Source organism: Loxodonta africana, chromosome 7, assembly GCF_030014295.1.
Source record: "Loxodonta africana isolate mLoxAfr1 chromosome 7, mLoxAfr1.hap2, whole genome shotgun sequence".
Taxonomy (NCBI): Eukaryota; Metazoa; Chordata; class Mammalia; order Proboscidea; family Elephantidae; genus Loxodonta; species Loxodonta africana.
Window position 1 is genome coordinate 91,255,758 of NC_087348.1, and position 20,915 is coordinate 91,276,672.

The window sequence follows — 20,915 nt, forward strand, 5'->3', positions numbered from 1 at the left end:
GCGTGCGCGGGAGCGGAAGAGTGAAAGGACCCACCGCACATTTTCATTGGCGACCTCTCTGTAGAACCCGCCCTCCGCTGTCTTCACCGCCCCTTGGGGACTACTTCCGGGAAAGCGCGGGGTAGACGGGAGAGGTGGGTTGCTGGAGGCGGGGTCAAGATGGCGGTGCCTTTGAGGATTCAGAGCGACTGGGAGCAAGCTCTCAGGTGAATCCAGGCCCAGGACCCGGGAGGAGGAGGCGGGTAGCGAATGTTGCCTTTGCGTCAAGAGACCCATGCCTTCTCCAGGATATCCATAGGGGTTACCTCATCAGTTGTTGAGAGTAATGTAGGACACTGGGTCTAGAAAAGACAAGTCTCAAACCCACGAGGTCATTTTATTCTCTGAAGAACTTCCCTGAAACCAAGAGAACAGATAGGCGCTGGCAGACCCCAGCGTCACGACTAGGATCAATGAGTTGGGAAAAGACAGGAAAACTGGGAGGCAGGAAGACTCTGGGCCCAGTAGTCACTTAGCAAATATTTATTGGTTATCAGTTATTTGTACCCACTACTACCATCACATAGACTTAGAGTGACAATGTTGACAATCTTTGTATGCTCCTCAGCAACTAGTGCTATATTGGGCATAATGGACAATTGTCTTAAGGAAATGACGCAACACCTACCATAACCAGGCCTCGTACTAGATACTTGGTTGAGTCCACAGGTGTATTCTGAATTTAAGAGGTGTTTTTTTGCCCCGAAGAAGCTGACAACTTGGGAATACACAGCAAACCAGTCATTTAACATGTATTTATTGATCATCTACCATATCAATTATTATTCTGGGCACCAGGATGAGTACTGCAATGCAGTAAGTGGCAACTGTTGTCTCAAGCTGACAGTGTAATTGGGAGTGCACATCAAACCATTTCATTCATTCATTTAGCATGTATTTATTGATCGTCTGTAGTGTGCCAGTTATTAGTCTAGGCACCAGGATGGGTATAGCAATGCAATAAATGGCAACTATTATTACTATTAAGGGTTTTTCAAATTGAAACAGTTGTGAAGATGAACAAAACATAGCATCCTACATTTAAAAAACTTATACTTTACTAGGTGGGTTACAATAAATACAGAGTGCTTACTGCAACACAGAATGTGTGATAAGTAATAAAGGAAGAACCCTAATACTTATTGAGTGCCACCACAAGGCTATGAGAATGCAGGATCAGAATCAGAGGAAGTAACTTGCCCAAGATCATACAGCTAATAGTGATAGAGGTTTGCCATCAACCTAAATTTTTCTTAAAGGCTTAGACCCGTTCTCTACACCCTAAAAGTTTTAGGGTGAAGAGATCAGGATTTGGATGGTTGAGAAGGTACACTCTAAAGCATGTAAAAAGGCAGTGTAAGGTGGTAGAAAGACCACAGACCTTATTGTGTACCAGCACCAGGTTCCAATTCCTACTTCATAGCTAGAGGACCCTGGGCAAGTCACTTCTCTCTGAGCTTCAGTTTTCTATCTTTAAATGGGGATAACAAAAGGTATCTTGTTCAGTTGTTGTGAAGTTTAATGATGCTGTATGCAAAATACTTAACAGAGAGCCTGGTTTACAATAACCCCAGTAAATAGCTAAATATAAAATAACTATTATTTTCAGAGCTGTGTAGCAATAAAGGTAGTTAACTCCCTATCAGTAGAAGTATTCAAATGTTCATTTAACTAGCAAATATCTAGTCATTAAATACTTAATCCACAAATATTTCTTTAACGAATAAAATTCAACTGTCTTAGAATAATCTGTGCCTGAATGGGCAGCTGAACTAGATCATGTCTCAGTATTATGGCCAACCTGGGGATTATGACCTTCTCTCTTCCCTTGCTCCAGTGGCATCCTTTTCAGCTTTGGGTGAGCCTAATTAGGCTTTTGTTTCTCTTCATAGGAAGGATGAAGGGGAGGCCTGGCTAAGCTGTCATCCCCCAGGTAATGTTCCTAAATCTGCATGCTCTCCCTTTAGAGAAGGATTTACTACAAGAAGAGAGATTCCTACTTTGTTTTGACCCAGCCTCCTTGCACTATGCTCATGGTCCCCAAACTTGCTTGACCAGTCTGCTGTTGAGGACAACCTGACTCCTCCATTCCAGGGAAGGGCCTTCAGACTGATTTTCCATATTTGGAAGCCACAGACTTATTCATGAAAACATTGCTGATGTATCTTAATCATCCCAATACTATTGTATTCTAAACAGTTCTACAGATTCAATTGTGCCCTTCCTGACTGTGATTTCTAGATCTATAGCTATAGCCTTGACCTTTCTTCAGGTTCAAGGAGAGATCACACAGTTGCCAGCTAGACACTTCTGCTTGCAGGTGCTGCTGTCACCTTCAGTTTAACAAGTCCAGAACCAGGCCCAGCCTTTCTGTTGTCAAATGGGTTCTCTTTCTTGATTTTCTCATTTCTTCAATTCCCATAATTCTTCCAGGCATGAAAGTGAAAAATGTAAAGTCACTTCACCCTGCCATTATCGGGGCAGCTCCCAAGTCCCATCAGTTTTCCTTTGAAATGACTCCTGTGTCTTGCCAGGTCATTGGGTTCATATTGTAGCCAGTGTGGTACCGTACTACTACGGCTATTAAAAATAATAATGTTTTATATTTGATTATTATTTGGTTTTCAGAGTAGTTTCTAGTTACTCATGTTTTGGGCAACTTTATGAGTTAATCATTGTGTTTTCCTCTAGGCTTCAGTTTTTTTCCTCTGTTTAATTTGATCTAGATGGCCTGTAAAGTTTATTTTTCCTCTGTGTGTCTGTTAGTTCTTCCACAAGTGCTCCGTTCCTATCTAGGCCAACTCATGTCTAAACTACCCAATTATTTAATCATTTAACAACATTTATTAAGCAGCTGCCCTGTGTCTGGGGACATGAAGGCAAAGGACAATGTCTCTGCTCTCTGGGGACTTAGAGCATAGAAGAGGGAGACTGATGTGTAAATATTTAAGTGCAGTGAAGTGTCAGTGATCCTCTGATAAATACAACAAGGATTTCTAACTCAAATCCCTACGAGAGTCAGACAGGCAATAAAGTACAGATGAGACTGATTAGTCAGTAGAGAAGAGCGTATGACTGAAGGATTATGCTGGCCAAAATAAAAATAGGTGGGTTAGGCTCTTTGTGACCTTTAATCACTAGAGAAACAGAAGCTTAAAACAACCTTTTTTGGGGAACTGTAGAGCGACTGTAGCATAGTGTATTGGTGGAACTCAGCCAAAGATAAGTTTGGAGAGAGGCAAGAATGGGTCAGTAAGATCATGGAGAGCTTTGTCATGTCGAGAGCCTGGACTTTGTACCATTAGCAGTAGGAAACCATTGAAGATTTTTATGTAATGATGCAGCAGTCTCAGACTTATGTTTTTAAAGTTGCTCTGGCCCCAAATATGGATGATGGACTGGAGACAGGAGACCAGTTGGAGGGTCATTGTGAGTAATCTAGGTGAGAGATGGTGAGGACTGAACCATGAGAGAGAAGATAGGAATGGAGAGGAGGTATAAGAGAGATGTTCAGAGGGTAAAAACCTATGAACTTGGTGAGTGAGTGTTGTGGGAGGAAAGGAAGAGCCTTAGATGTCTCCCAGGTTTCTGGCTTGTGGTACTAAAAAATGTGGTACTAAAAAATGTGGTACTAGGTGGGTGGTAATGCCACTCACTGGAATAAAAAGGAGCAGGTTTGTGGGAAGGGAAGTGAATTTCATTTGGGATGCATTGAATTTCTGTGCTTGTGGGAAATTCAGGAGGAGCTTTCCATTACACAGCATAAAAGTGTTTGCTTAGCTTTGAAAGTAAGTGAGATTGCTGAGAAAACATGTGAAGTGAGTGAGAAAACAGACTGGTGACAAGACCCTGGGGAAATGCTGAAGGAATGAGGAGACTGAGATGTAATAAAGAGATAAAAGAGTATGGAATGTATGGTATTGGGGAAGTCTAGGGTGGCAGAAGGAACTGTCTGCCAGTAGAAGATGGTTCTAAGGTCAAGTAGAATCTGAGAGTAAAGATGGCTGCTTAGGATGGATACTTAGGGAAATCATAGATAATAAGTTCTTAAATCCAAAGAGAGAAAGATATGATTAAAGTTTGGGGAAATTCTGCACTCAAAAAAAAAAAAAATTAACATTCCTTCTAGATTCTGAGACAGTTTTGTATTACTGATCATTTTCATTTCAGATACCTTTAATGGGTTTATATATACAATAATCTGTTTCTATGAGAAACTAAGTTTTAAACATTGAGTCTGCTTTTGAGGAAATTGGTGCTGCATGGGAGAAGAAAGAGTGGTAGCTAGAAGGCCTCATAGTCGAGTTTTGTTTTGCTTTTAGAGATGGGAAATAAGTGGGAAAAAAAAAATTTTTTTTTAAAGCATAGCCCAAAGGTAGAGGAGAGAGGACTAACTGAGGAATGAATGTCTTAGAGAAGAGAAAAGGATTAGGTCTAAGCAACTAGACAAAAGAAGGTGAAAGTAAGGGCAGATGTAGGTAAATGTGTAGGCAAGGACATGGAAATTTGAGGGTGTTTTTCCATATTTCTTTGTGAAGGAGTTTTTTTTTTTTTTTTTTAAATAACAGCTTTATTGAGATAAAGTATACATGCCATAAAGTTCACACTTTCAAAGTGTATCATTCAGTGGACTTTATTATGTTTACAAGGTAGTGCAACCATCACCACTATCTAATCCCAGAACATTTTTTCACCCCAAAAAGAAACTCCATGCCCCACTAGCGATCGCTGCTCGTTCCCCATCCCCACTCTCCCCAGTCCCTAGCAGCCTCTAACCAACTTTCTGTGTCTGTGGATTTGCCTACTCTGGACATACATGGCCTCTTGTGTCTGACTGCTTTGACAGTATTTTCAAGGTTCATCCATTTTGTAGCCTTTAAGTACTTCATTCCTTTTTATGGCTGAATAGTATTCTGTTATATGACTGTTACCACGTTTTGTGTCTTCATTCATTAGTTGATGGACGTTTGTTTCTACTTTTTGACTATTATGAAGCAAGAGGGTTTTTTTTTTAATTATTGTTTTTTCAGTGAGAGTTTACACAACAAAATAGGTTCCCATTCAGCAATTTCTGCACAGGTTGTTCATTGACACTGGTTGCGTTCTTCGTGTTGTGTCAGTGTTCTCATTATTTCTGTTCTGGTTCTTCCATTTCCAGTAATCTAGTTTCCCTGCTCACATACCTTCTCATCTTTGCTGTGGGGTAATTGTGGGCCATTTGGTCTCATATAAATGATTTTTTAAAGGAGCACAGTACTCAAGGGTGATATTCTTTATTTTATGAGTCATCCTGTTATTTAGCTAAAAGGTGACTTCAGAGGACAGTTTTGGTTCAAGGTTTAAAGAGCATCTCAGGGGGGCATCTGGGGTCTTAAAAGCTAGCAAGGAGCCATCTAAGATGCACTAATTGGTCTCAACCCACCTGGGGCAGAGGAGAACGAAGAACACTAAGAACAGAAAAATACGAGCTCAGGAGACAGAAAGGGCCACATAAATCAGAGACTCCATCAGCCTGAGACCAGAAGGACTAGATGGTGCCCAGCTACCACCAATGATTGCCCAGACAGGGAACTCAACAGAGAATCCCTGATGAAGCAGGAGAAGAGTGGGGGGCAGAACTCCAATTCTAGTAAAGAGACCAGACTTAATGGTCTGACTGAGACTGGAGGGACCTCAGAAGACATGGGCCCCAGACTCTTTGTTATCCCCAAAATAAAACCATTTCTGAAGCCAGTCTTCAGGCAAAGATTAGACTGGACTATAAGACATAAAATGATACTACTGAGGAGTGTGCTGCTTAGCTCAAGTAGACGCATGAAACTAAGTGGGCAGCTCCTGTCTGGAGGCGAGATGATGAAGGCAGAGGGAGACAGGAGCTGGTTGAATGGACATGGGAAATACAGGGTGGAGAGGAGGAATGTGCTGTCATGTTATAGGGAGAGCAACTAGGGTCGCATAACCATGTGTGTATAAGTTTTTGCGTGAGAAACTGACCTGAATTGTAAACTTTCACTTAAAGCATAACACACACACACACACACAAATCTAAAAAAAAAAAAGTATCCGAGGGCCACAGTCTTGGGGATTCCTCTAATCTCAACCAGTCCAGTAAGTCTGGATTTTTTTAAGAATTTGAGATTCTGTTGCACATTTTTCTCCCATTCTATCGGGACCCACCTATTGTGGCCCTGACCAGAACAAAGGAGGAGGATTTTGATGGCAGGATAGGTGGCAGGAGACCTGGCTGCTGTGGGGAATGGGAGGGGCAAAAGTACTACAAAACTGTGCTGAATTTGGACACATGAATTTGTAGTGGTGCCAAACTACACGGTCGTGTCCTTTCCTCTAGCGGCATTCAGCAGCCTGCACATAGGAACGTAGAGGTGAGTGGTTGGATTGATCCCAGTTCTATTCTGTAGACAAATGTTCTATTCTTTACAAATGTTGAGAAATCATTGAGAGTGCTGACAGGAGATTGGTTGAAGTGATGTACCTTTGGGGGCTAGATGTCATGGGGGGTTGATGAATCCAGGGAGGATCATGGAGTTGGAAAAAAAAGCGGAGCTTTCTCAACCCTGTTTTTCTGGCATCTTTCAGAAAATAGCACTTCATGGCACTTCCCTGCCCAAAGCTTCTTCACTAGATCTTCTCTAGTCCAGACTTCTACCCTAAATTGTGATTGTCTCTATAATTCATTCTTCAACTACCTTTTCCATGACTTCTGAATTGAACTGGTATGCTAATTGATGCCTCCTTCTCCCTTGTTCTTTATGTTTTTCTTTTATTCTTGACATGCTCCTTCCTGATTTGGAGTTTGCTTCCCCTTTCAAGTCCTGACCCTCTCTAGAAAGCCCTTCTACTCTGTGAATCCATGCTGATTTCTACTTCCCTCTTTTTCCTACAACCTCAGTTTGGTACAACTGTAATTTATTGAATAACTTGTATTGGTTAAGCACCCTGCTAGTTCGTGAACTCAGGGACTTCACAATATAGTTGGAAGTCAGACATGTGAACAGCATGTCATGGGATGTTATAGAAGTGTGTGTAAAAGGTACAGAAGAAGAGAGACTTTTTAACTCCATTCTATCACCTGCGTATGTTTACGTGTAGGATAATATCTTACGTAGCTCACATCACCTCAATAGCAGTGTTCTACTTAGGCAGATTTTCTGGATTACTGAGGCTTAGCTCTTTACTCTGTATTATGTGTGTATTAAAAAAAAAAACAAAAAACAGTTGCCATTGAGTTGATTACAGCTTTTGGCGACTCCATGTGTGGATACTGTGGATAAATGCGTATATGCATGTTGATCTCCCCCTTTCATCCTGGAAGAATTCTGTTTCACAGCCAGTAAAACTGAGGTTGAAGTCACTCTAGTAGCTTTCTCTAAAACTGCGTATTATATCTCTAAATTGTTGGCTTTAGCTTTAAGCCCTTCCAAATTAGGTTTGCCTACTCTGGCGCTCTTTTCCCTTCACTTCACTTTTAACATGGGTACCTGCTTTTTTTTTTTTTAATTGTGTTTTAAGTGCAAGTTTACAAATCAAGTTGGACTCTCATACAAAAATTTATAAACACCTTTCTATATACTCCATGGAAACCCTGGTGGCATAGTGGTTAAGTGCTATGGCTGCTAACCGAAAGGTTCAGCGCTTGAATCCATCAGGGGCTTCTTGGAAACTCTGTGGGGCAGTTCTACTCTGCCGTAAAGGGTCGCTATGAGTCGGAATCGACTCGACGGCAGCGGGTTTGGTTTGGGTTTATACACTCCCAGTTGCTGTCCCCCTAATGAGGCAACATACTCCTTCCCTTCACTCTCTCTTTTTGTGTCCATTCTGCCAGCTTCTGACCCCCTCTACCCTCTCATCTCTCCTTTGGACAGGAGATGCCAGCACAGTCTCATGTGTCTACTTGATCCAAGAAGCTCATTCTTTACCAGTATCATTATCTATCCACAGTCCAGTCCAATCCCTGTCTGAAGAGTTGGCTTTGTGTATGGTTCCTGTCTTAGGCTAACAGAAGGTCTGGGGACCATGACGTCCGGGGTCATTCTAGTCTCAGTCAGACCATTAAGCCTAGTCTTTTTATGAGAATTTGGGGTCTGCATCCCACTGCTCTCCTGCTCCCTCAGGGGTTCTCTGTTGTGTTCCCTGTCAGGGCAGTCATCAGTTGTAGCTGGGCACCGTCTACTTCTTCTGGTCTTAGGCTAATGTAGTCTCTGCTTTATGTGGCCCTTTCTGCCTCTTGGGCTCATAATTACCTTGTGTCTTTGGTGTTCTTCATTCTTTTTTGCTCCAGGTGGGTTGAGACCAATTGATGCATCTTAGATGGCCACTTGCTAGCATTTAAGACCCCAGATGCCACGCCCCAAAGTGGGACGCTGTAGCTCCATTTCTTTTATGGACTAATTTCTTACCACCTATAACGATGAATCCAGGAGAAAAATGTTAGATTATTTTTAATTTTTGAGACCTACTTTTGTGTTATGCAGGGAAACCAACTTTGTATGGCAGCTTGACTTGTCAAGGAATTGGCCTAGATGGCATCCCAGAGGTTACAGCTTCAGAAGACTTTATTGTGAATGAAATAAACAAGGTAGGTTTTTAAGTCTGCTAGGCAGCGCTGTATTCAAAACTATGTTAGTACCTGTATGTATACTTTAGATATTTGTATTGTTATCCGTGTATCTCTGTTATGTCCATTTTGTTTGCCTAGTAATCAATTTTTTGCTGCCTTTGAATGTTGAGATTTTTTTCTTCTTGTACTTACATATACTTTTAGATGCAAACTTTTCTTATTTCCTTATACCAGTGCTGTGCAGTAGATAATGTGAACCACATATGTAATTTTAAATTTCTTAATAGCCACCTTTGAAAAGTAAAAAGAAACAGTGAAGTTAATTTTAATCACATATTTTATTTAACCCAATATATCCAAAATACCATTTCAACCTATAATTAATGTAGAAAATTACTGATGAGATATTCTACATTTCTTTTTTCTTAAGTGATACTTTACAGTTTTATCCATATGCAGAATCCAGTGTGTATTTTATGTTTACAGGATGTCTCAATTCAGACTCTAGTTTTTTATTGGAAATACTTGATCTGTATTTAGGTTTCATAAAATTTATAGCTGAAAAGGTAGATTCACATGCTCAGGTAGTTCCAACATACTTTAAAGTTCTCCAATTGAGAATTTAAATTTTAAATCAAATAAAATTAAAAGTTCAATTGCTCATTTGCACTGTCCACATTTCAAGTGCTGTAGCCTTACCACATTGGACAGTACAGCCTTATACTTTGTATCTGGGGCTTGGTAAAGAACCCATGATAATAGGGCTTAATAGGATTTTCTCACTGGTGTTTGAGGTAAGTGTATGGCCAATAGATGGCCAAGCTAAACGTTACAGAACTAATGATCTGACTTCCGCTGCTCATTCTGGCTGTTGCTGTTAGTATGCTCTTGGTGAGATGATTCCCAAAGGGCGAACCGGACATTTTGTGTGTCTGTGTGGGTGTATAGTCAACATTTTTTTAGTTGTAAAATATTTCAGATTTACTAATAAGAATAGAGAATACTTTTTTTACATAAGATTTTTACCAAATTTTGTTCATTCCCCTCTTTGTGTGAAATAATAGACAACCTGTTTTATTTTGTTTTTCATAAGCACCTTTGATATTGTAGAAAGTGTCAGAAGATCTGAGTCAGTTTTAGTTAATCTGATACTTGGATACTGTTATGTGATCTTGAACAATTAACTTTGTTCTCTGAGCCTCAGTTTCCTCATTCATAAAATGAAGATAATATCCCACCTCATGGATGGTTAATGGGTAATGAGAGTGCATATGGATAAAACTGTAAATGCAGAAGCGATACTTTACAGTTTTATCCATATGCAGTCTCATTGTTGTAATGATCCTGTGAGACTGACATTTTAAATTTCCATTTTGCAGATAAGCAAATCCTAATAATCATAGCTACTTCGACTGTGCCAGAATTGAAACCCAGTTCTATTGCTTCAGGTTTAACACCATCTTGCAAGACTACATGTTCCCCAGGTGTTTTGCCAGTACCCACTCGCAGCCGAAGTGCTGACTTCCTTTTTCCGTTCATACTTAGGCCCTGACACAATCCTTATCTCTTCCAACATCATTGCTAATTTCTGCTGTGTACCTGCTGGGTTCAGACAGTAAGTGCTTATAGTTGAGTATTCATTTGTTTCCTAACAGCCATGAGTCACTTTGCTTATTGATGCTGCTACATTGTTATACTCAACAGTGAATCCGTCATTATGCTTAAATGCCTAACCTTGGGAGGATAAAAAGTTGGACTTTGAATTTTATCTTAGTGTGGCATACTCACAGTTTCCCCCCTGAATTTTGTCTGTTTTCATATCTCCTGCAGCTTTTCTTTAAAGTACTTATTATTAACAGCATGATTCTCTGCTGCTGACATTGGCAAGTAGTTCAACATTCATCTTTCTTCATAGTCTGCTTATGTATTACAGGTTGATTTGCAGCACTGAGTAGGAGAAAAACACTGATTCTTGAAAACTTTAACATAATTGGCCCCAAAGAAATGAAGTCTTCTGATAACAAACCTAATTCTTACAAAGGCCTGAACACTAAACTCTAGGAGCTTCTTGCCTCCTTGCTGGTGTAAATATTCATCCAGGAGAGTTTAGCCAACGCCTTAGTTTCTGGTACAGGAGGCAGTTCCAGATCCAGGTCAGCTCTCCTGCAGCTGCATCGGCTTTGTCATGCAGTTAGAAGCAAAATCTCATTTAATAAAAGGCCTGCAGGCAGTCAGGCACGAATATGCTGGCTAAGAAGGTACTGTTTGTACAGATATTCTAATCCTCTCTTAACAGGAGTAGACCTTTAATGAGAGCGCATTTTCAGTGGTGAGAAAAAGGATGAGAATATTATAACTTTGAAATTGTTCTTTGTAATGAACTGTGAAAACCCGTGCTTGTTGGACATAGAACAGCCTTACAAAGAGGTTCAGAAAATCTTGATTATTGAAGTTATTTTCATTGTCCTATAGAATTCCCAGAAATTTTAAAGTAGTACTGTAGAGGAGATAATGGGCTAAAGGCTATTTGGTAAGTGCAGCTCCTCAGCCTCTAATGGAGTATTTATTAATGGTATTCTGCCAGTTTAGAGTGAGAGATGATAATATTGCTGGAATCCTTGAGGAAGAATTTACTAAGCCTTTTATATGTCTACATGTGCCACCTCAAAACACCAATATACTTAGTTTAAATGGTTACAAAGACTGCCTTTAGCAAGTCATGTTACCTGAATCTAGCATCTGGTTCCAGGTATAATTTCCTACTCCACCACTAGGGTTATCTTGCTACAATACCTGAAAGATAACACGGCAATGACTAGACAGAACACATGGGGAATCACAGTACAGCTGTGTGACAATGACCAGTCAGTGAACACGTACAGTCAGTTTAAGTCCTGGGTGGAAGTAGACACCGAAAACCTGATCAGGGCTTATACTTTGTATGACTGTAACATGATTTTTTAAATCCTTTTTCTCAGTGACTATACATGTCAGTAGTCTAACTTTTTTTTTTTTTGAAGTTCTTATAGGCAGCAAGTTTACTTTTAGACTTGTCTTTTAGGCCCTAGGCTTGGGAGCTGGTGCTAAGTTTCTTCACATCTCTGTGTTCACACTTCTGCTGATCCTGTTCCTTGCCCTACTGCTAATTGCAAGTACTAGTATTAGATTTGCTTCTAAAAATTAGTGCTGTCATGTTTGTCAGTCATATCTTGTCGTTGACCTGATGTCTCTGGGACATATTACTTCAAGATAAAAGAGATAAGAAAAAATAATGTCATCCTAGGGATACCAGATTACATTGCAGCCCTCTGCAGTGAAAGACTGCTGAGCTGTGGGGGACTGGGTCTTAGTTTTGTCAGGCGGGGAAGGATTAGAGAGGGCATCCTTAAAAGGTAAGAATTTCCTATAGTCCTAATGTTTTTTTAAGAGGCCTTGATTACACTGAAATATTGAACTGATAGATTTCATCTTTCCCTCTCTGTTTAGAAAAGCATTCATATTTCATGTTTAAAGGAAAATGCATCATCTAAGTTTTTGGCACCATATACCTCCTTTTCCAGAATTCATACAAAAAGTGTAAGTATTTTGGTAAAGTGAGGAAAAAGCATAAATAGCATGTTAATTTTTTGTTTTATCTACTTGTGCTGTAAACATATTCATAATTAATGTATCTTTCATTTTCTTTGCATTTTAAGATAATACAGCTGATAAAGTGTGATGTGTTTGGTAAGACTCGTACTCATGTCCTCATAGAATATGTGTCAAAATGGGTTTTTGGTGATCTTAAAGAAAGGAATTCTATGAAATTTCCTTTATATGTTTTCTAGCAGAGCTTCTTACTGGCTTTTGGGTAATAAAGATAGTAGCTAATGTTTTACATAATAGGTTGCTGCTCATATATGCCTGTCCACGTGCCTATAGGACCGGGACATTTTCTCAAAATTCCAAGTGCAGCATATTGAGAAATAATTTTCAAAGGTCTTTGTGATAAACCCTTTTCTACTACCGTGGACTTTTTGAAAGGAGAAGTGAGAAACAGGTGGATAAACTGATTATATTAAAGCCTTTCACTTCTTACTGTGCGGAACATTTTTTAAAATAGCTATTTTTTTTTTTATTGTTTACCGTTATTACAAAACAAATATATATTTAGTGATGAAAATACAAGAAATATAAAAGAAAGTGAAAATCATTCATATTTCTGCATTCTGAAGATAACTGCTGTGAACTTGTATCATAAAGCCTTTATTAATAACTATAATAGTAATAGCTACAGAGCAGAAGATTTCAAAGGGCAGCGTGAGAAGACAAACTAGAGTATTATAATGAAATGTGTGAAAACCTGGAGTTAGAAAACCAAAAAGGAAGAACACGCTCGGCATTTTTCCAGCTGAAAGAACTGAAGACAAATACAAGCCTTGAGTTGCAATTTTGAAGAATTCTATGGGCAAAATACTGAACAATGCAGGAAGCATCAAAAGAAGGTAGAAGGAATACATAGTCACTGTAGCAAAAAGAACTGGTGGACGTTCAACCATTTCAGGAGGTAGCATATGATCAAGAGCTGATGATACTAAAAGAAAAAGTCCAAGCTGCACTGAAAAAAAAAAATTTTTTTTGAAGGCATTGGCAAAAAAAAAAAAAAAAGTCTCCAGGAATTAACAGAATACCAGTTGAGATGTTTCAACAAATGAATGTAATGCTGGAAGCACTCACTAATCTATGCCAAAAAAGCTTGGGAAAAACTACTTGGCTAACTGACTGGAAGAGCTCCATATTTGTGCCCATTCCAAAGAAAGGGATCCAACAGAATGTGGAAATTATCGACCAATATCATTAACATCACAGGTAAGTAAAATTTTGCTGAAGATAATTCAAAAACCACTACAGGAGTACATCAAGAGGAAACTGCCAGAAATTAAAGTTGGATTCAGAAGAGGACATGGAACAATGGATGTCATTGCTGATGTCAGATGGATCTTGGCTGAAGGCAGACAATATCATAAAGATGTTTACCTGTGTTTTATTGACTATGTAAAAGCACTTGAATGTGTGGATCATAACAAATTATGGATAACATTGCAAAGAATGAGAATTCTAGAACACTTAATTGTGTTCATGTAGAACCTGTATGTAGACCAAGAGGCAGTCATTGGAACAGAACAAGGGGTTCTAAATCAGGAAAAGTGTGCGTCAGGGTTGTATGTTTTCACCATACCTATTCAATCTGTACGCTGAGCAAATAATCCAAGAAGCTGGACCATATGAAGAAGAATATGGCATTGGGATTGGAGGAAGACTCATTAACCACCTGCGATATGCAGATGACACAAGCTTGCTTGCTGAAAGTGAAGAGGACTTGAAGCACTTAACTGATGAAGATCAAGACTGCAGCCTTCAGTATGGATTAATCTCAACATAAAGAAAACAAAAATACAACTATACCAATAAGCAACATCATAAAAGGAGAAAATATTGTGATAGGGAGAACTTTTTATATGAAATAAGAGACTACAGATGATCACAGGAATATCTTTTCATTTGGAGAAATAAAAGGTGTTGGTCTGGTCTTGTTGGAAGGTTGGTGGCTTTAACTTAACATGCTATGGAGCCTGGGTTTCAAGAAGTCTTGGAGGAGTATTCAACTGGGGAAGTTTATATTTCAACAGAATAAGACCATTTCATCATTTTAAACACTGGTTGTTTTCTCTTTGAACAGATAACATGCCTGGACATTTCCAGTGGAGGAGGCCTTGGCGTGTCTTCTAGTACCGATGGGAGCATGAAGATCTGGCAGGCGTCCAATGGAGAACTCAGAGTAATGGCTTTGGATATATTAAGGGCCTTATGCATAAGGGATGGTTTGAGAAACCATGGCCTGGGTCATGGAAGGAAGAGTGGCCCATTTTAAAAATGTAGGACTACTGTACTTTAATTAGTCTCTATTCTCTCATTTGTAAATCTGAGAACATCTCCAAACCTGGTGATTTGCCAGAACAGAGTGGAACTGGAGCATTGGAGGAGCCAGGCCAGTGGATGTCTAAATGGGTAGTCTCCTTAGTGTGAACTGTCTTCTATGGTTGGTTTCCAAAATAAAGTAGCTAGGTTATTACACTGAACAAAAGGCTTAGCTCTCTAACCTATACGAAAGATTTTAGAAAAGATGGATAAAAGAGTCACCATGCATCATTAGCTCCTTATATGTTAGAACTAGACCTGTGGATGACCGTGAGAGCCGTGGAATTCGATTCCACAACATCTGTAGCGAAAGCCCAGGAAAGGGAGCCACATAGCTCTCAGAGCACTACCTGTTGACAAATGAGCTAAAGAGATTTTTTGGACATCCTTAGTTTTACAGCGCAGCATGTGGATTTAGCATGTAGGTATTTCGTATGAGAGATCAAGGATATGGGAAATGAGAGAATATCAAGGGATGAACAAGAGAACTAGCATGGAATTTTCTTTTGTTTTTCCAGAGAGTATTGGAAGGACATGTGTTTGATGTGAATTGTTGCAGGTTTTTCCCATCAGGCCTTGTGGTTCTGAGTGGGGGAATGGATGCCCAGTTGAAGATCTGGTCAGCTGAGGATGCTAGCTGTGTAGTAACCCTCAAAGGTCACAAAGGAGGTATGAAGGGTGATGGGTGATTTTTTTTTTCCCTGAAAGGCTTCTCTAATGATCCTCAGAGACGAATCACCAAAAAAGAAACAGAAGCTAGTTAACCCACAAAAACACAAATAATTCATCTAACTCGTCATTTAGATTAGCTGCTATTTCCCAAGGAATAGAAATTCCTTTGTTAGTTTTGTTATTTCTACCTAGAACTAACTGCATTACACAGATAGCTTTTGCCATAATTGATAAGGGAAAAAAAAAACCTTTCCAAGAGATCATCTATATGTGTTGGGGCGGGGGGAGATAGAGGGGACTACATTTTCTCATCATTAGTCCTTTGGCTGAAGAGTGAGTAAAAGCTAAGTGGCAAATGGCTGCATCACCAGAATTAAGAGATAGAACGTGGTACTGACTTTTGATTCTCATAGATTTTAGATCACAGTTCAGAGTTTAATAATGAATTAACCATATAACCAGTTAATATCAGATAGTAGAGACAGCCTCACATGTCTGTCAGTTTGTCATCCTGTGGTGGTTTGCATGTTGCTATGCTGCTGGAAACTATGCCGCCAGTATTTCAAGTAACAGCAGGGTCACCAATGGTGGACAGGTGTCAGCAGAGCTTCCAGACTAAGACAGACTAGCAAGAAAGACCTGGCAGTCTATCTCTGAAAGAGTTGGCCAGTGAAAACCTTATGAATAGCAGTGAAACATTGTTTGATATAGTGCCAGAAGATGAGCCCCTCAGGTTGGAAGGCACTAAAAATTCGACTGGGGAAGAGCTGCCTCCTCAAAGTAGAGTTGTTCTTAATGACATGGATGGAGTCAAGCTTTCGGGACCTTCATTTTCTGATGTGGCACAACTCAAAATGAGAAGAAACAGCTTCAAACATCCATTAATAATTGGAATCTGGAATATACAATGTAGGAATCTAGGAAAATTGGAAGTCATCAAAAATGAAATGGAGCACAAAAAGATTGATATCCTAGGCATTAGTGAGCTGAAATGAACTGGTATTGGCCATTTTAAATCAGACATTAGTAAGGCCTACTATGCCAGGAATGACAGATTGAAGAGGCATGGCATGGCATGGCATTCATCGTCAAAAGAACATTCCACATCTATCCTGAAATACTGCACTGTCAGTGATAGGATAATATCCATATACCTACAAGGAAGACCAGTTAATATAACTATTATTCAAATTTACACACCAACCATTAAGGCCAAAAAGAAGAAATTGAAGATTTTTACCAGCTTCTGCAGTCTGAAACTGATCACACATGCAATCAGAATGTGTTGATAATTACTGGTAATTGGAATGCAAAAGTTGGAAACAGACAAAGGATCGGTAGTTGGAAAATATGGCCTTGGTGATAGAATCGACACTGGAAAATAATAGATTTTTGCAAGACCAGCAACTTATTTATTGCATATACCTTTTTTCAGCAACATAAACAGCAGCTATACACGTGGACCTCCACAGATGTACTCAATCAAATTGAGTACATCTGTGGAAAGAGACAATGGAAAAGCTCAATATCATCAGTCAGAACAAGGCCTGGGGCCAACTGCTGAACAGACCAGCAACTACTCATATGCAAATTTAAGTTGAAGCTGAAGAAAACTAAAGTCCACGAGAACCAAAATATGACCTTGAGTATGTCCCACCTGAATTTGGAGACCATCTCAAGAATAGATTAGATGCATTGAACAGTAATAACTGAAGGCCAGTCAAGTTATGGAATGACATCGAGGGCATAATACATGAAGAAAGTAAGAGGTCATTAAAAAGACAGGAAAGAAAGAAAAGACCAAAATGGATGTCAGAAGAGACTTTCTAACTTCCTCTTGAATGTAGAGCTACTAAATAGAGTAGAAGAAATAATGAAGTAAGAGAGCGGAACAGAATATTTTAAAGGGCTGACCAAGAAGACAAAGTAAATTATTGTAATGAATAGTGCAAAAGACCCGGAGTTAGAAAACCAAAAGGGAAGAACACACTCGTTATTTCTTAAACCGAAAGAACTGAAGAAGAAATTCATGGGCAAAATAGTGAATGATGCAGGAAGCATCAAAAGAAGATGGAAGGAATACTCAGAGTCACTATACCAAAAAGACTTGGTTGATGTTCAGCCATTTCAGGAAGTAGCATAGGATCAAGAACCAATGGTATTGAAGGAGGAAGTCCAAGCTGCACTGAAGACACTGGTGAAAAACAAGGCTGTAGAAATTGATGGAATACCAATTGAGATGTTTCAACAAATGGTTACAGCGCTGGAGGTGCTCGCCTGTCTATGCCAAGGAATTTGGAACACAGCTACCTGGCCAAGTGAGTAGAAGAGAACCATATTTGTGCCCATTTCAAAGAAACGTGATCCAACCGTATGTGGAAATTATCGACCGATATCATTAATATCACATGTGTCTTAGTTATCTAGTGCTGCTATAGCAGAAATATCACAAGTAGATAGCTCTAACAAAGAGAAATTTATTCTCTAACACCCTAGTAGGATAGAAGTCTGAATTCAGGGCGTCAGCTCCAGGGGACGGCTTTCTCAGTCGGTTCTGGAGGAAGGTCCTTGTCATTAATCTTCCCCTGGTCTAGGAATTTCCCAGCATAGGAACCTCAGGTCCAAAGGACGAGCTCTGCTCCAGGCAGTGCTGTTTTGGTGGTATGAGGTCCCCATGTCTCTCTGCTCACTTCTCTCTTTTATCTCTCCAAAAAGATTGGCTTAAGATACAATCTGATCTTGTGGATAGAGTCCTGCCTTATTAACGTAATCCCACCTCATTAGCATCATAGAGACAGGATTTGCAACACATAGGAAAATCACATCAGATGACAAAATGGTGGAGAGTCACACAATACTGGGAATCCTGGACTAGCCAAGGTGACACACATTTTCTTTTTTTTTAATTTTTATTGTGCTTTAAGTGAAAGTTTACAAATCAAGTTAGCCTCTCATACAAAAATTCATATACACCTTGCTATATACTCCTAATTGCTCCCTCCCAAATGAGACAGCCCGTTCCTTCCCTCCACTCTCTCTTTTCATGTCCATTCCACCAGCTTCTAACCCCTTTTACCCTCTCATCTCCCCTCCAGATAGGAGATGCCAACATAGTCTCAAGGGTTTACTTGATTCAAGAAGCTCACTCTTCACCAGCATATTTTTCTATCCCATTGTCCAGTCCAATCCCTGTGTGAAGAGTTGGCTTTGGTAATGGTTCCTGCCCTGGGCTAACAGAAGCCCTGGGGGCCATGACCTCTGGGGTCCTTCCAGTCTCAGTCAGACCATTAAGTCTGGTCTTTTTAATGAGAATTTGGGGTCTTTTTTTTATCCCACTGCTCTCCTGCTCCCTCAGGGGTTCTCTGTTGTGTTCCCTGTCAGGGCAGTCATTGGTTGTAACTGGGCACCATCTAGTTCTTCCTGTCTCAGGCTGATGTAATCTGTGGTTTACATGGCCCTTTCTGTCTCTTGGGCTCATAATTACCACGTGTCCTTGGTGTTCTTCATTCTCCTTTGGTCCGGGTGGGTTGAGACCAATTGATGCATCTTAGATGGCTGCTTGCTAGTGTTTAAGGCCCCAGACACCACTGTCTAAAGTGGGATGCAGAATGTTTTCTTAATAGATTTTATTATGCCAATTGACTTAGATGTCCCCTGAAGCCATAGTCTCCAAACTCCTGCCCCTGCTACACTGGCCTTCAAAGTATTCAGTTTTTTCAGGAAACTTCTTTGCTTTTGGTTTAGTCCAGTTGTGCTGACCTCCCCTGTATTGTGTGTTGTCTTTCTCTTCCCCTAAAGTAGTTATCTACTGTCTAAGTAGTGAATACCCCCTCCCTCCTTCCCTCCCTCCTACCTCTCATAACCCTCAAAGAATATTTTCTTCTCGGTTTAAACTGTTTCTTGAGTTTTTGTAATAGTGGTCTCATACAATATTTGTCCTTTTGCAACTGACTAATTTCACTCAGCATAATGCCTTCCAGATTCCTTCATATTATGAAATGTTTCACAGATTCATCATTGTTCTTTAATGAGTATTCCATTGTGTGAATATATCGTAATTGATTTATCCATTCATCCGTTGATGGACACCTTGATTGTTTCCCTCTTTTTACTATTGTAAACAGTGCTGCAGCGAACATGGATATGCATATATCTGTTCATGTAAAGGCTCTTATTTCTCTAGGATATATTCCGAGGAGTGGGATTGCTGGATTGTATGGTAGTTCTATTTCTAGCTTTTCAAGGAAGCACCAAATCGATTTCCAAAGTGGTTGTACCATTTTACATTCCCACCTGCAGTGTATAAGTATTCCAGTCTCTCCGCAGCCTCTCCAACATTTATTATTTTGTGTTTTTTGGATTAATGCCAGCCTTGTTGGAATGAGATGGAATCTCATTGTAGTTTTGATTTGCATTTCTCTAATGGCTAATGATTGTGAGTATTTCCTCATATATCTGTTAGCTACATATGTCTTCTTTAGTGAAGTGTCTGTTCATATCTTTTGCCCCTTTTTTAATTGGGTTGTCTTTTTGCAGTTGAGTTTTTGCAGTATCATGTAGGTTTTAGAGATCAGGCGCTGATCTGAAATGATGACACACATATTTTGGGGGGACACATTTCAATCCATAACAATACACAAGTAAAATTTTGCTGAAGAACTTTCAAAAACGATGGCAGCAGTACATCGAGAGGGAACTGCCAGAAATTCAGGCTGGATTCAGAAGAACACATGGAGCAAGGGATATCATTTTTGATGTCAGATGGGTCTTGGCTGAAAGCAGAGAATACCAGAAAGATGTTTACCTGTGTTTTATTGACTGTGCGGATCATAAGAAATCATGGATAACATTGCGAAGAATGGGAATTCCAGAACACTTCATTGTGCTCATGCAGAACCTGTACATAGACCAGGAGGCAGTCATTAGAACAGAAAAAGGGGACACCGCGTGGTTTAAAATCAGGATAAGTGTGTGTCAGAGTTGAATCCTTTCACCCTACTCATTCAGTCTGTATGCTGAGCAAACAATCTGAGAAGCTGGACTATATGAAGAAGAATGTGGCATCAGGATTGGAGGAAGACTCATTAACAACCTGTGTTATGCAGATGACACAACCTTGGTTGCTGAAAGCAAAGAGGACTTGAAGCACTTGCTGATGAAGATTAAAGACTACAACCTTCAGTATAGATTATACCTCAACATAAAAAAAAAAAATTCTCACAACTGGACCAATAAACTACATCAGGATAAATGGGGAAAAGATTGATGTTGTCAAGGATTTCATTGTACTTGGATCTACAGTCAGCGCCATGGAAGCAGCAGTCAAGAAATTAAAAGATGCGTTGTGTTGGGCAAATTTGCCGGAAGAAACCTCTTTAAAGCATTAAAAAGCAAAGATGTCACTTTGAGGACTAAGGTGCACCTGACCCAAGCCATGATGTTTTCAGTCGCCTCATATGCATACGAATAAGGAAGACCAGAGAAGAACTGATGCTTTTGAATTATGGTGTCGGTGAAGAATATTGAATATACCATGGACTGCCAGAAGATCCAGAAACCTGTCTTGAAGGAAGCACAACCAGAGTGCTCCTTGGAAGAGAGGATGGTGAGACTTTGTCTTGTGTACTTTGGACAAGTTATCATGAGGGACCAGTCCCTGGAGGAGGAC

At 39.8% G+C, this 20,915-nt stretch overlaps 1 protein-coding gene across 3 annotated transcripts in view; it reads left to right on the top strand.

The window, feature by feature from the left end:
• The first annotated feature begins 2 nt into the window (after positions 1–2).
• Positions 3–20,915, top strand: part of PAAF1 (proteasomal ATPase associated factor 1) — a 36,946-nt gene continuing 16,033 nt past the window's right edge. For 2 of the 3 annotated variants that reach the window (XM_003420047.4, XM_023538963.2), the window contains exons 1-6: positions 3–206; positions 1,932–1,972; positions 8,532–8,635; positions 12,104–12,193; positions 14,337–14,435; positions 15,094–15,244. In XM_003420047.4, the coding sequence (XP_003420095.1) occupies positions 160–206; positions 1,932–1,972; positions 8,532–8,635; positions 12,104–12,193; positions 14,337–14,435; positions 15,094–15,244 (532 nt within the window). In that variant the 5' untranslated portion in view covers positions 3–159. Of the gene's footprint in view, positions 207–1,931; positions 1,973–8,531; positions 8,636–10,213; positions 10,233–12,103; positions 12,194–14,336; positions 14,436–15,093; positions 15,245–20,915 lie in introns of those variants that run through there. The other variant, XM_023538964.2, reaches the window with a different exon arrangement.